Source organism: Parasteatoda tepidariorum, chromosome 4 (genome assembly GCF_982258835.1).
Source record: "Parasteatoda tepidariorum strain Cologne lab strain chromosome 4, Ptep-v5.0, whole genome shotgun sequence".
Taxonomy (NCBI): Eukaryota; Metazoa; Arthropoda; class Arachnida; order Araneae; family Theridiidae; genus Parasteatoda; species Parasteatoda tepidariorum.
Window position 1 is genome coordinate 82,208,411 of NC_141758.1, and position 14,866 is coordinate 82,223,276.

The following is a 14,866-nucleotide window of genomic DNA, read 5'->3' on the forward strand; positions in this document are numbered from 1 at the left end:
GATTCGAATTATTTTTTTCAGAGACAATGATCTAAAGCATAATTGTTTGAAACAAACAAACATTTTTTTTTTAAATTATAAGAAATCTTGTCTACATCATTTGATATTTACCTGTTTAAAAAACTTGTGTTTAGTGGTGAACAAAGTTCTTTTAATACTAATTTATTAAAATACACTATATCCTTGCTACCACTTTAAGATTTTTTTTTATGAAACTACGAAAAATACATGATAGCTTAATTTTCATTCAGTATCTTTTAGTAACTCAGTTATTAGCAGATACTTCAATTAACAAAAATGCAGTAAAAAATGTGCATTGCAAATATGCTTGGTGGTCACATTAATAGAAACTTAATATGTAAATTTTATCTGTTTTAGTGGTAGCTTCAATTTAAGACTTATGCGGAATTCGTTTTACCCTTTTGTTACGACTGTATTTAGTCGGCATCCACGCTATGACCTGCGTGTACGAGTGCCATATGTAACTGCTTCAATCTGCTAATATTGAGGGTATACCTGCCAACTCTTCCGGATTTTCGGCAAGATTTTATTTTCATATTTAAAGTGGTAGCAATACTCAGGTTATTCCAATTAACTTTTTGAATTATAATGATAATTATAAATGAGTTTGACCACCACTACATATAAATAATTACAATAAATACATGAAAGCATAAAACTTCTCATCAGAAGTTAAAATTTTATTATTTATCTTATCTTTATTTTTATGTACTATTTTATCGTATTTTATGTAGTTGTATTTTATTGTATTTTTTATATATGTATTTACAACATGTATCACTCTATGTGACTTCACATGAGCAATTTGCTCATTACTAATTTTCTACTTTCAATTCTAGATTACCAGAACCACAAGGAAACACCTCAAGGATCCCATCTCACGATGAAGGGGTAAAGGGCTAGCAGCTAGAGTATAAATTTTTTTTTCACTTACTGGCATATGCTATCTTGACCGCAGAAGTACGGCAACTGCAATAAAGTGTTGTTTTGTCCTTCAACAAGGGTGCATTCTGGATCACCTGCTAAAACGCAGTGTTCGAATTTCTAGAAAAAATTTTTTGAATATTGATCAATAAGCATAAATATTGGTGTAGAGCAAATTTTTTTTCTTCGATAATTGAAAATCACTACCTTACCAAAGTTGTATGTGGTCAAATATATCACTCTTAATTTTTTTTTGAATTTTTTACACACCATCTTCATATTCCGCAAAATTCTTAAATTTTCAAAAAACAATTTTTGTAAAATTTGCGAATCTTTAAAATTTGTCAGATGAAAATAAATTAATACTCAAAAGTTGTGTATTGATTGAAATATTGCAAGTGAATGTTTTTTTGCAGTATTTTCTCTCCGTGCAAGTGCAGTAAAATGTACAAAAAATGCAGATTTTTAAAAAACTTACCAAATTTCAGAAATTGTTAACAAAAAATAAATTAGTTGGCAAACGTAGTGTATTGACTGAAATAATAATCCTGAATTGTTTCAAAATTTTTCTATAAGTGAATGAAAACTGGCCTGCCAACTACTACGCTTTTCGAAAAACATTTTATAGCGTGGTAGACACTTAACCCTTTCGCGCCGACTGTCACAAATACGTGCCAGCATAAAACCGTATCAATCAGGGAAAAAAGATAAAGTTGGTAATCAAAGTATTTCTTTAGCACTTTATTTGTGGGCGGAGTAATAATTGTTTGATTTATTTAATTCACCATTACTTTGTTCAAAATAAAACTATTTAGTTATACTTTGAATTAACATTGATTATATACATGATTAAACTAACAATAATTAAAGTAAAAGCAAAGTAAGTCTGTCAAATCAGAAACGACTACATTTAAGTTACCGTTTTTTATTTAATTTCATCCTGATTCTGATTTTGTACGAATGCTTTTCGGAATCACGCGTCCCCAAGGGGTTAAAGACCAAAGCTTTCAGAATTTTTGGGAAATTTGGTCAATAGTTAAAAAGCTTTACTGCGGAAGTACGGAAACAAAGTGGTGTTGTATATGAGCTTCTAAATCATTGATATGTAGTGGAGTAGAAAATAAATTTAAATGAATTAAAAAAATATTTCAAAATATAAACAAGCTACCACTAGAATAATTTTTTCTAAAAAGCGTTGAAAGTTGGCAGCCATGTGAAAAGAATAATTTTGATTTAGACACATAAATAATTTACAGTGTAAGTCGTATTTACAATTATTATTAAATAAAAAATAATTGAATTCTATCGCGTCTTATAATTTTAATCGAATGTGGCATTCCCGCCATGTATACTTTAATTGTTTCGTGATCAGCTTGGACTTTTGAGTTGCAAGTTAAAAAAAAAAAAAAAAAGCCTGCAGCGTTACATTTTAAATTCCAGGGTGTATTTCTATTGGGAGCGGATTGTTATATTTTCTTTACATGTTTAAAAATTTAGAAAACGCATCGTATCTTATCATTAATGTTTTTTATAGTAAAATGCAATTGTCCGGTATTCTCTACAACTACTTTTAATTATTCTTTACACCTATGGATTATTGTCGGGTATTCGCTATCTTGATAGTTTTTAAGGTTAAGTGCCATAAAAATTATCCTAACCATTACAGAAAAATGAATGAAAATAGAAAAAAAATAAATAAATAATTGAAAATAAACAAAAAGTGTGGAAAACTCGAAGGGCTGAAAAGCTTTTAAATAAATTTTGCTATTAGAAAGTTAATATTTTGTTTTCGATTTCTAAAATCAAAAATAAATTTTGTGTGATATATCTGTTGCAGGAAAAATTCCGATATGCATTCTCTTCCGTTCCCCTATTACAAAACAATCCACTTTCCATAAAGATGTTGCTATGAATATCAGGACCCTGCAGGCTTATTGGTTTTTAGCCCATTGGATCCGATTTATTTAAATTCCAAACTGAGTGTAAACAATCAAATTGAAAACCTGCTCGTAAGTTTCTGATTAAAAAAGTTTTTTTTGTTAAATAATTACTAAATATAACCTGACACCTTCACTAAAAGTTTTGTCGATTATAGGATGTGGTAGTTATCAATGCATAATTTTTTTCTGAAATAGACTGACAGCAAAATATATATGACCACTTTTTATTTATTGGTAGTAAATGCATGACGAGTCTCACTCGTCATATGGCGCGATCGGGTTAATCTTGATTCCGAGTAGGTATCTATGCGAATAGTGGCTAAGTTTTAATTCAGTTCAGGGTAAGCAATTTATCCCCTTTTGTGTTGCGACCCACGCGTTCTATCTCTGTTTACAGTTGTAACTGTTGATTTTAACCCCTTGGGGACGGGTGATTCAGAAAAGCATTCGTGCAAAATCAGAATCAAGTTGTAATTAAATAAAAAACGGTAACTTAAATGTAGTCGTTGCTGATTTGACAGACTTGCTTTGCTTTTACTTTAATCATTGTTAGTTTAAACATATATATAATCAATGTTAATTCAAAGTATAACTAAATAGTTTTATTTTGAACAAAGTAATGGTGAATTAAATAAATCAAACAATTATAACTCCGCCCACAAATAAACTGCTAAAGAAATACTTTGACTACCAGTTTTATATTTTTACCCTGATTGATACGGTCTTATGCTGTCACGTATTTGTGACAGTCGGCGCGAAAGGGTTAATATTCCTTATAAATTAAAATATGTCTAACTATTTTGTTACAGAAACAATAACATTGTTAACTTACTTTATTTAACCAATAAGCACTTGGTTTCACGCTTGTCTTGTTTTGCCTTGCTACCATTCTCCTGTAGAAAAAGGATGAAATGATTCGTTCAACTGGATCACGTATAACGTTGATATAAATAGGGGGTCTTTCTCCAAATCTGCAATAAATTAGTTGAAGTTGTAGATCCAATAGTTCTAGTTATTAAATTTACAAGCCTGCCAACTACTTACGCTTTTTGCAAAATATTTTACTGTGTAGTGGAATATTAAATGTTTTAGAACTTTTGGTAACTTTGAAAGTATGTAAAAGTTCAACCATCACGTCTTATATGAACTTTTGATTTCTTTGTATGTAGTGGTGTAGAAGTGGAAAATAACTTTAAACCAAATTTATAAAACAAGAAATCATACATTGAAAGATAAACTTAGCTACAACTAGAAGAAATTTTACCCAAAGTGTAGAAAGTTGGCAGAACTGCATTCAGTATAATCATCGTAATACAAACAATTCTATCGTATGAGAGGAGCATATAGGCTATGTGACACTTCAAGCGGGAAGTTCTATTGTAAAAAGAGTTATTAATTTTTAAAATAATTGAGTACTTTCTTGTATTAGCTGTCACTTAAATTTATCAGAAATTAAATTCGTGAGTCGAACATAACATTTAAAGCAGATATGAGGAGTCCAATACTGCAGATTCTCTGTTTGAGAAAATATTTTTCCGAATGGAAGCAAGGTTAATGTGTATACATTAAAAAAAATTCGTCCACCTCTAAGCAACAGTAATTTAAACAGATAAATATAAGCTCGTGTATGATGTTTTCGCAATGATGAAATCAAACCTGTTGGTTCCAAAAAAATCTACTGGCTGTTTAAAATATAATTCGCCACAGCTTGATGGAGTTGGAGAGTGATACAGGGATTCCGCAGGCGTATAGAAATGAATAAGTGATAGAAAATCAATTCATCTTTGTTTAGTTATTATCTCTTAATTATTTAATAATAATAACCAGTATGGTTTACAATTTAAATATAATTTTTATAGGCTTCGGTTCGTTTATATATATATATATATATATATATATATATATATATATATATATATATATATATATATATATATATATATATATATATATATATATATATATATATATATATATATATATATATATATATATATATATATATATATATATATATATATATATATATATATATATATATATATATATATATATATATATATATATATATATATATATATATATATATATATATATATATATATATATGCCAACTGCTCCGGACACTCCAACGTAATTTAAAAAAAAAACGGTAAACAACTACAAAGCAAATTTTAAAAATATTTGTCTATTTTTTGTTTGCTTTTTAAAAAGTATAACATGACATAATATAAAAGTGGTGTATTATATAAGTCTACGAATTGTTTAGAAATAGTGGTGGATAAAAATTACTAAATTGAATTTATTAAACCAAGAATCACAATTAATAAACTACTACTTTAACATATATATTTGCTGTCCGGAGCAAGTGGGCTTCAAAAATTAGTTTTTTTCTCATAGATGGCAGTACTGAAATGTTACTTGTTGCATTTTTTTCGACCAAATATTTTCTTAATCTTATTTTGTACGATTCGAGCTATAAGTACAACTTTAATTTTTTTCTTCTTCGTGAAATTTGTTAACTGTCAAGTTAGTATTTTTCCTTTAAAACCATTTTTTACTTTGCTACTCGCCGGTAAGTTTGGTTTCTGCTTTCTTTTATTTCATAGTCTTTTTCAACTGAATTTTTATTTTTAGCGATGTATACACATTTTGAAGAATAATTTTTATCTTAGGATAATTATTCTTTGTCTCTCTCTCTCTCTCTCTCTCTCTCTCTCTCTCTCTCTCTCTCAGGAAATCAAGCAGGAAACATGTATATATATATATATATATATATATATATATATATATATATATATATATATATATATATATATATATATATATATATATATATATATATATATATATATATATATATATATATATATATATATATATATATATATATATATATATATATATATATATATATATATATATATATATATATATATATATATATATATATATATATATATATATATATATATATATATATATATACATGTTTCCTGCTTGATTGATACTTGATATTTACTACTTTTTGTTTTAGCGGAACTAATTACACCACACTAAATTTCAGATAATTCTGCTGTACTCTAGTTAGTACACTTACTTCGTGAAATTAATAAAGAAGACATGTCTATCCAAGCTGCAAGGTGAAGAAGTACTTTCAATCCATTTCACGATTCTGCGCTAGACAAATAAATTAAAAACTGAGTCAGTTACAGTTACAGAACATCAACAATTTAACAAGTATTCCTAAAATGCCCAATGAGTTGAAAAAACTGTCAAAGAATAACCGAGGAAAAGATATGCGGTTTGATGGGTAATTCTTAGGAAAAAATGCTTATGTTTTATTGTTATACAAAAAAAAATGTAAATGCTTATTTTCAGAACGTTAAAGATTAGTTACAATGTTGATCAACAGATGGCTTTGCTAATAGGGAAAAACCATATAAAACATTTTTTTTATTAGACATTGAAGCTGAAATATTTACTCAAGCAATAGTTAAATTTTGCTTCCGAATGTGCAGCTTGTTATCGTGTAAACTTTGTTTGATTGTCTCTCAATTAGTAGTGTCGTCTATAGTCTAGTTTATGTAACTAATTATTAAACTCTTCGTTTGAAACTTGTTTTAGTTTTCTAACGATACTGCAGCAAACAGTCTCCTTCCCTCATATCAGACATTTTTACAAATTATCATTCAGTTTTGAAGTACGAGAAATATAAAAATAACGAATATTTCACGAATATGAAATATATACAATGTAACTGAGGAATATTTCTTCGCTTTTTTGGTGCTTACACATATTTATTTAAATTATTTATTTCTTGGGAATGTCAAAATCATAACGATTCTACTTGTTAAACAAGGAAGAAAATATTAAGCTATTCATTTTAAAATAAATTTAAAAACTAAACAAATTGGAAATTATTTACTGTTTAAGATGTAACATTAATGAAATTATTCTACAGATTTTTACGATAATTTAATCAAGACTAATAACAGTTTCATTTAAATTTTGCAAGCGCTTTTTAATGATAGGTTAAATAATAAGTTTTAAGACGTTTTCACACAAGCCATATTAGAATGAATAAAAACAATTTCGTAAGGAAAAAAAAAAAACTGAACACCTAAATTAACTTACGTACCATTCAAAATGAAGCTAACGTTCAAATTTTAACAAAAAAAAGCTAGATAAGTTCAAAATGATGTTTAATAAGCTTTTTTTGGATATTTATCAAAAATTGCTCCCACTAGCCACCCTCTCTGATGCATACAATGCGGCCAACTTTCCAAGTAAGGCTTCTATATTATCAGAGCTGACCTATCAAGCAATATTGGAGCAAACAAGTTCGCAAGTTAACGTTATTTTAGTATTCGTTATGTTATTACAGAGATGCCAACTGCTGCGGACACGCCAAAATAATTTAAAAAACGATAAATAACTACAAAGTAAATTTTGCAAATAGTTGACAATATTTGCTTGCTCTTAAAAATGTAAGGCATGTTATAAGTACTGTAAAGTGGTGAATTATATAAGCCTACGCATTGTTTAGAAATAGTGGTGGATTAAAATCTACTAAATCGAACTTAAGAAGACAAGAATTACAATTAATAAACTACCACTTGAAAATATTTATTCGACGTGCTTATGTTAGCTCTTTGCTCCAACAATAATTGATAAGTCGGCCTGTCTAATTCAGGGGCTCTATTTCCAAGCTTTTAGGACAAATTTCTACTAGTGGCATCTAAGTTATTATATTATTGTAGTATAGCATACCTGCCAACTTTTAATTCCTTCCATTATCATTTTTTCCAGTGGTATTAAAATGGAATTAAAACTTCAATTTTAAGCAAACAAATACGTTGTATTTGAAAAAACTTAAGTTGACAACCATGATAGTAACGCATATTAATATATGTGCTTCATTTTTGTAAGAATAGTGGTGATCAAAATCATTTAAAAATTAAGCTTATAAAAGAAAGAATAGTATATATTTACTACCACTTTAAATATGAAAATAAAATCTTCCGGAAAATCCGGAAGAGTTGGCAGGTATGGTATAGTAGTAGCTAAGTTATATATAACACTCACTTAAAACTCCCCTTTTTTTCAGGTTACTCGTGGAGAAGCTTTGAAAATGTTGATGAAATTACCTAAGATTCTAAGTTTTAACTTTGAATTGTCTACTACTTTACTATTTATTTCGTAGAAAGAGTAGTTATTGGCAGTTCTGTTTACATACTTAATTCAATACAGTTTTAAAAACTGTGGTGCTTCGCATTTGCGATTACAGTTGCAGGGTCGCCACGGGCGAATAAAAATGCGAAAAGTGGTAAGCAACAAAATTTATTAAAAGAGATTAAATTAGCTAATTTTCATAGCATATCCTTTCAGTTCACTATTAAATGTGTCTTCGTGTACAGGGACGCCAACTGCTCCGTTTTCCGCAAAAATTTATAAGAAATTGGTAGCAAATTAAATAGTAAAACATGGGTAATTAGAGAAACCAATTTGATCTGCTTTGTCAAGTAATATTTTCTAGTTGTAACTAAATTTAAGTTACTTTCGGTTAAGTATTTTTCATTTTAAGTCATTTTTCTGCTTCTACATGCCAAAAATTTAAAGTATCATATGAAATGTAACTTTATAACAGTTACTTTTTTACTACCACTTTAAAAAAGCAGGCGTAATTATCCATGTTTTACTATTTAATTCGTTACCAATTTATCAAAACTTTTGCAGGAAACGGAACAGTTGTCATCGCCGAATATTTAACTTTTGCTGTACGAGTTAAATCCTAGATTGTAGTTACATTTTATATATTACTTCGAATTTTTGATCAATAGTGGTGGATCAATAGTGGAATTGAATGTTCTTCAAATGAAGAACATTCAATTGAAAATAACTAAAATTTCATTATTACTAGGATATTTTTTTTACAAATCTGAGAAAGTTGGAATCTCTGCATGTCCTAGTCCTAGTGTTCTGATTTTATTGGGCACCTGGGCCGCGAAGCGGCCCCTATCCCATTCATCTGGAATTTTATAACAGTTTTGGTTGAGCAATGAGGTGAGCAGGCAATGGAGTTGCTTTTATGAATGTTTCAAGCTCTTTGCTTGAATAACTAAAAAAGAATCAAAAATAAATTGAGCAGCTTGCTCTAAACTGTGTTTGTTTGATTTTGGAGTTGTTCAGAATTGTATCAGCATGAGTAAACGTTATTTTCAGAAAAGTTGATGAAATTATTTGTTTTGATAGTTATGATATGAGGCGTCGGAGGTGAAATGTGCAGCTATTGGTCTGTAGTTTTTATCTTTGATATAATTTTCAAATTTAAAGATTTCATTAAAATTTGCTGTTTTACATTCTATGGCTTTATCGAAAAAATCTGCATTTAGCTTGTATATATGCTGTGATAGAGTTGGTATTTTGAGATCTGCATGTATATTGGTATTCCGGATGAACCATCTTGCGCAGGTTATTTTTCTAAGGATCTTGTTTTGGCATTGGTTTAATTTCTTCAGTAGATGTTGAGGTATCGTTGTCCAGGCAGGTGAGGCATAGGTAAGTATTGGGCGGATCATTGCTGTATATAGTAGCTTCTTTAGTTTAAGTGACATATTCTGATTATATATTAATGGTTGTATGGCTATTATTGCTGCATTTGCTTTATCTATTGTGCTTTTGATGTGATCATTCCAGGTGAGTTTGCTATTGATTATAAGGCCAAGATAATTTGCTTTTTTAACTATTGGTATTGGTATGTTGAACATTTTTGGTTGAAGTTGTGGAAGTATTTTAATTCTTCTTTTTTGTATAATTAATATTTGTGATTTTCCAGCATTTACTGCAGTTTTCCATTTTAAGCACCAGTCTTCTATTTCGTCTATATGGTCTTGTAGTTTTTGAAGAGCATGATTTGGGTTTCTGGATTTAATAATAATACCGGTATCGTCTGCGTAATAGGCTGTTATGTTGTTATAATCGGCTTTGTTTATAGGAAAATCATAAGTGTATAATATGTATAATATCGGTCCCAGAATGCTGCCCTGTGGTACTCCGGCTGTGATGTTTCTCTTTGTGGATTTTTTGTTTTTGATGGTGATTTGAAATGTTCTATTAGAAAGATAGCAGGATAGGAGTTTGATTATGCCGGGTGGAAAATTCAGCTGTATGAGTTTATATATTGTACCAGTGTGCCATACTTTATCAAATGCTTTGGATATGTCAATCATCAGGAAGGCTATTGTTTCTTTATTTATGATTGCTCTGCCAGTATAGTCTATTATTCGGAGTAACTGTTTGGTGGTATCTAGTTTTTGTCGGAATCCATACTGTTCGTCGGGGAGGGCTGTAAGAAGTGGTTTTATTCTATTGTAGATGATTTTTTCGTATATTTTTCCAAGTATGTTAAGTAGACTGATTGGGCGATAACTCTCAGGGCAGCTTGGGTTCTTATTTTTCTTGAGAAATAGAATGACTGATGCGTTTTTCCAGATTTGTGGGTAGTAATTATGAGCAAGACAGACATTAAAAATATGCGTGATTTTGCAGATGTAGTTGTTTGGTAATAGTTTTATCATCTTATTCTTTATCCCGTCCTCACCTGGAGCTTTATTGTTTTTCAGTTTTTGTATGATGCAGCTAACTTCTTGATTATTGGTTGAATTTATTGTTTCTGGGATGAGGTGTTCAGTTTGAAAATTATTAACTTCTTCTGTGAGAATCTCTGCATGTAAGATTTTGTTTCAAATATGAATAATTAGAGATGTAAGTTATAGTGAAAGTTACATTTGAGCATTTAAAGATGTTATAAATAAACAAAAATGAATTGAGTTCCTACCACTTTTAACCTTTTTAGTCGTGCGGCACCTTGCAGTTAGTATGACCAGATACCGCTTCAGAATTATTAGCGAAAATACTTGACTCTAATATCTTTGGATGTTAACGAAAAAATTTGAAAAGGCGATTCCTTTTCTTCCTTATTTTTGTTTCATGAGATATACATAGAAATAAATTCAGATTCATGACTAAAATTCTGATAATAAATCAACACTTTTAAAGGTTTCAGTGGATTGTTACTACTGTCGCAACAAATGACAAATAGATAGAAAAAAGAGGAAAAGAGCTAATAATAATGCTGCACCCACCTATGCTGTTGAAATATTACAGACCTTTAACTGCAACTGAAGGATTATTTATGGTTCATCTCCCAACATTTCCCCCTAATGACATTTTAAAAAACGAGGGGGAAGAATTGTTTTGTCAACACACACGGCTCCTCATTCATTTCGAATGAAATATCCCTGTTGAACAGTCAACAGGGGAAAAAAAATTACGTCAACAAGATACGTAACTAAACAAATAGAAATAAGCAGTTAAAGAGTTGCCTTTTTTTAGACAGATTTAGTTTGAAATGATACTCTTGTCAGATAAAAAAATATCTTGAAGTTAAAGAAGGAACATATTGAATTCTGGCTGAAATGTTGTTGTTTGAAATCCTATAATTTTGACGGAATTTTCGCAAAAATTAATTTTTGTATTTAAAATGCTAGATAAATGCCGATAAATAATGTAAATAAATTACATTTAAATAAATTAAAAGTATACAGGTAAATAAATTACGCAAAGAAATTGAATAAATTAAAAGACATGTATTTAAATGAACATGTAAATAAATTACAACTCTACAGGAATGCATTTTAATCAGATGGTAGAGAGAAATTAATTTATAATTATAACAAAATTTAATATGAAAAAGTTAATAGTCACGAAAATAATTCTAAAATAAAAGAAAAGGACCCGCAGTAGAAAACAACACAAAATTACGTAGTAGTAAATTATCCAAATTTTACTGTTGATAGTTTTTGCAAGGTTAAAATTTCCAGACAAGAAAAAAAAGTTGAATTAAGAATCCACCGCTTCGCTTTAATACTAATAGATTTTTACATCAGAAAATTACTCATGTCAATTATGTATCTCTATTGACAACATTACAAACGCCCAAGGGAACAAACTCATATGAAAGAGTCAATTGTCCACTTCGCGGACATGCACTCTGTACGAAACACCAGTTCAAGTTCAAATATGTCACTCTCTAGTCTCTACCTTAACATGTGCCATTATTTGTTGCATTTTATGTAATCTGTCTATTGTTTTTGCTTATGTTCTCAATACAGGATGAATGGCAAAAAGGCTATTATTGGCCTCAGGAACCCAGCTGGACGAAACAGAATAATATGTCACCCACCATCATCATATCTGAGAGCTGCAAATTTTATTTACGTCACTCAGGGATGAGTTAACCCTTTCGAGCCGAGTGTCACAAATACATGACAGCATAAAACCGTATCAACCAGGGTAAAAAGATAAAACTGGTAATCAAAGTAATTCTTTAGCAGTTTATTTGTGGGCGGTGTTATAATTGTTTGATTTATTTAATTCACCATTACTTTGTTCAAAATAAAACTATTTAGTTATACTTTGAATTAACATTGATTATATATATGATCAAACTAACAATAATTAAAGTAAAAGCAAAGTAAGTCTGTCAAATTAGAAACGATTACATTTAAGTTATCGTTTTATATTTAATTACATCCTGATTTTATACGAATGCTTTTCTGAATCACCCGTCCCCAAGCGATTAAAGCCCTTAAATGGGCTGTATACTCGGATAACAAACTCGCATAGGTAAAATATGCCATATAAGTTGCCAATCCTAACTCAATTTTTTCAGAACAAAAACCTATTTGAAAATTCCTCCCTGAGACCAGTTGCACACTTTTTTACAAGTGTTGCAACACTGACCATTTGAGACAAACTCAATGGAGCGTAAATAGTGAATTTTATACTATGGCAATATTTTTATATGGCACGTACTTATGTATAAAATTCTATACCAAAATGGACAATATTAGTATAGAATAACACTGATATAGATCTGCAATTGCATACCTGCCAACTTTTAATCCCTTCCATTATTATTTTCCCCAGTGGTATTAAAATGCAATTAAAACTTCAATTTTAAGCAAACAAATACGTTGTATTTGAGAAAACTTAAGTTGACAACCATGACATTAACGCGTATTAATATATACTAGGAGGCTTCGCTCCCTGTTCGCTGGTGCTCGCCAACCCCCGGAACTGCTTTCGCAGTTCATTTCGGATGGCTTCGCAATCCGATGCTCGCTTTACTCGCTCATTGGATACGTTCTTAAAGTCTAGCTTTTGTATACTTTTTTGAACACTGAAGTTCCGAAAACTTTTCACTGTAGAAAATTCTAAACCTGTACATTTCAATATTAATTTGAAATTGCAAACAGTTCACATATTTTTCTTAATCACACTATTCTAAATTTCAGTTGTTGAGAAAAGTAACTGTTGTAAGTTTTGTTTTAAAGTCTTTCCCACAAAAGGGCTAAAGCCATGTGTTGTAAAACAATATGAAATAGTAGTCTGCCACTGAACGCCGGATGTAAAGCATCGGCTTCGCTAAAGATAATTTTGTATTTTTAATTCTCTGAATGGCGCCACCCTAATATGGAATTTGTAAAATAAAGGTATATATTTTTGATTATTGATGAAGCCCATCATTTTACGTTTTCATCAGTGTTCAGAAGCAGAACAACTATAAGTTCTTTATTTTATCACAAAAATATAAAATGTATAAAAAACAAAGAGTAAGAAAATGAGTATAGTCATAGAAAAAAAACACTTCGTTTGTTTATTTGTGGCTTGAAGTTAGGCTCGCAGAAAATGCCGTTCATGGGTTAAATTTAGTAGGAATAACACAACCTGTGACGTAGGCTATAGTATACCCAATTATAATATAGTATTTATCAGTTAAAATAAAACTTTTTGTTTAAGTCATTGTTAACAATTCAAATTTCTCCGAAGCAATTCTAAACCTTAATTTTGCTCACTACGTGCTCTTGCGCGCCGAAGCCTATCAATTAAAACGTATTAGCGTTTTATATAACATGGATTAGCCATATGATGCTCACTACGTGCTCTTGCGCGCCGAATCCAATCAATTAAAAATGAAAACTGTTGCAAGCGCGAAAAAAGAAATATCATCGGTTTTATTGATACATACATACGTACGTAGACTTAGACTGAGTTCTTCTTCGGAGTCCCTGTCCGCGAAGCGGACACTTCACTCCTTCATCATAATGTAGTGCCCGTAGGCGCCTGTGGTACTGTCTTTAGCAAGAGATACAAGAGAAGTAGCAGAAGCATTGGTTGGCGTTGGTTTATACCCTGAGCCTGGCTATAATACTGTAAGATATTTGATCAAAAAGTTGATAACTGATAATGAGGGGGAGAAGTTAGGTTGAATGCTAGGGGTGGATACCCCCGAGTCGGCGATCACATGAAGATCCTTTCACCTCTCTGGGGGTATCCATAAGAATAATAATGAGGGGGATTTATTATTTGTAATGCTTCGAGAGGATGCAATCTGATAGTAAGAATGAGGTAATTGGGTTGTGTTGGGTCATAATTGGCAGTAGTTCCTTATTTAAGAGTTCGACATACGTACGTATTAGCGTTTTATATAATATAGATGCTTAATTTTTGTAAGAATAGTGGTGATCAATATCATTTAAAAATTAAGATTATAAAAGTAAAAATAGTTTATAATTACTACCACTTTAAATATGAAAATAAAATCTTCGGGAAAATCCGGAAGAGTTGGCAGGTATATAACATACATCGACAACATTACAGGCGCCCATGGGCATCACCACAGATGAAAGAGTCAATTGTCCGCTTCGCGGACAGGCACTCTGTACACTACACCAGTTCAAGTTCAAGGCAGGTATATATAAAATGCATTGACACGAATCAACATGATTTGTATTGTGATAGATTTCATGAAAATTGACTATTCTTTATGATAAAAGTGAATAATGAAGAGTATGTGATTATTGAGAAAGTGTATTGTTGTTGAGAGATGTACAATAGAGTTTGACGAACTTCTA

The 14,866-nt window shown here is 30.2% G+C and overlaps 1 protein-coding gene across 1 annotated transcript in view; it reads right to left on the minus strand.

The window, feature by feature from the left end:
* Nucleotides 1-14,866, minus strand: part of pip (heparan sulfate 2-O-sulfotransferase pipe) — an 83,488-nt gene that overhangs the window by 10,146 nt on the left and 58,476 nt on the right. Inside the window, exons 5-7 of the mRNA XM_043052722.3 lie at nt 5,986-6,065; nt 3,718-3,856; nt 956-1,065 (exon numbers count right to left, since the gene is read on the minus strand). Of these exons, the coding sequence (XP_042908656.2) occupies nt 956-1,065; nt 3,718-3,856; nt 5,986-6,065 (329 nt within the window). The remainder of the gene's footprint in view (nt 1-955; nt 1,066-3,717; nt 3,857-5,985; nt 6,066-14,866) is intronic.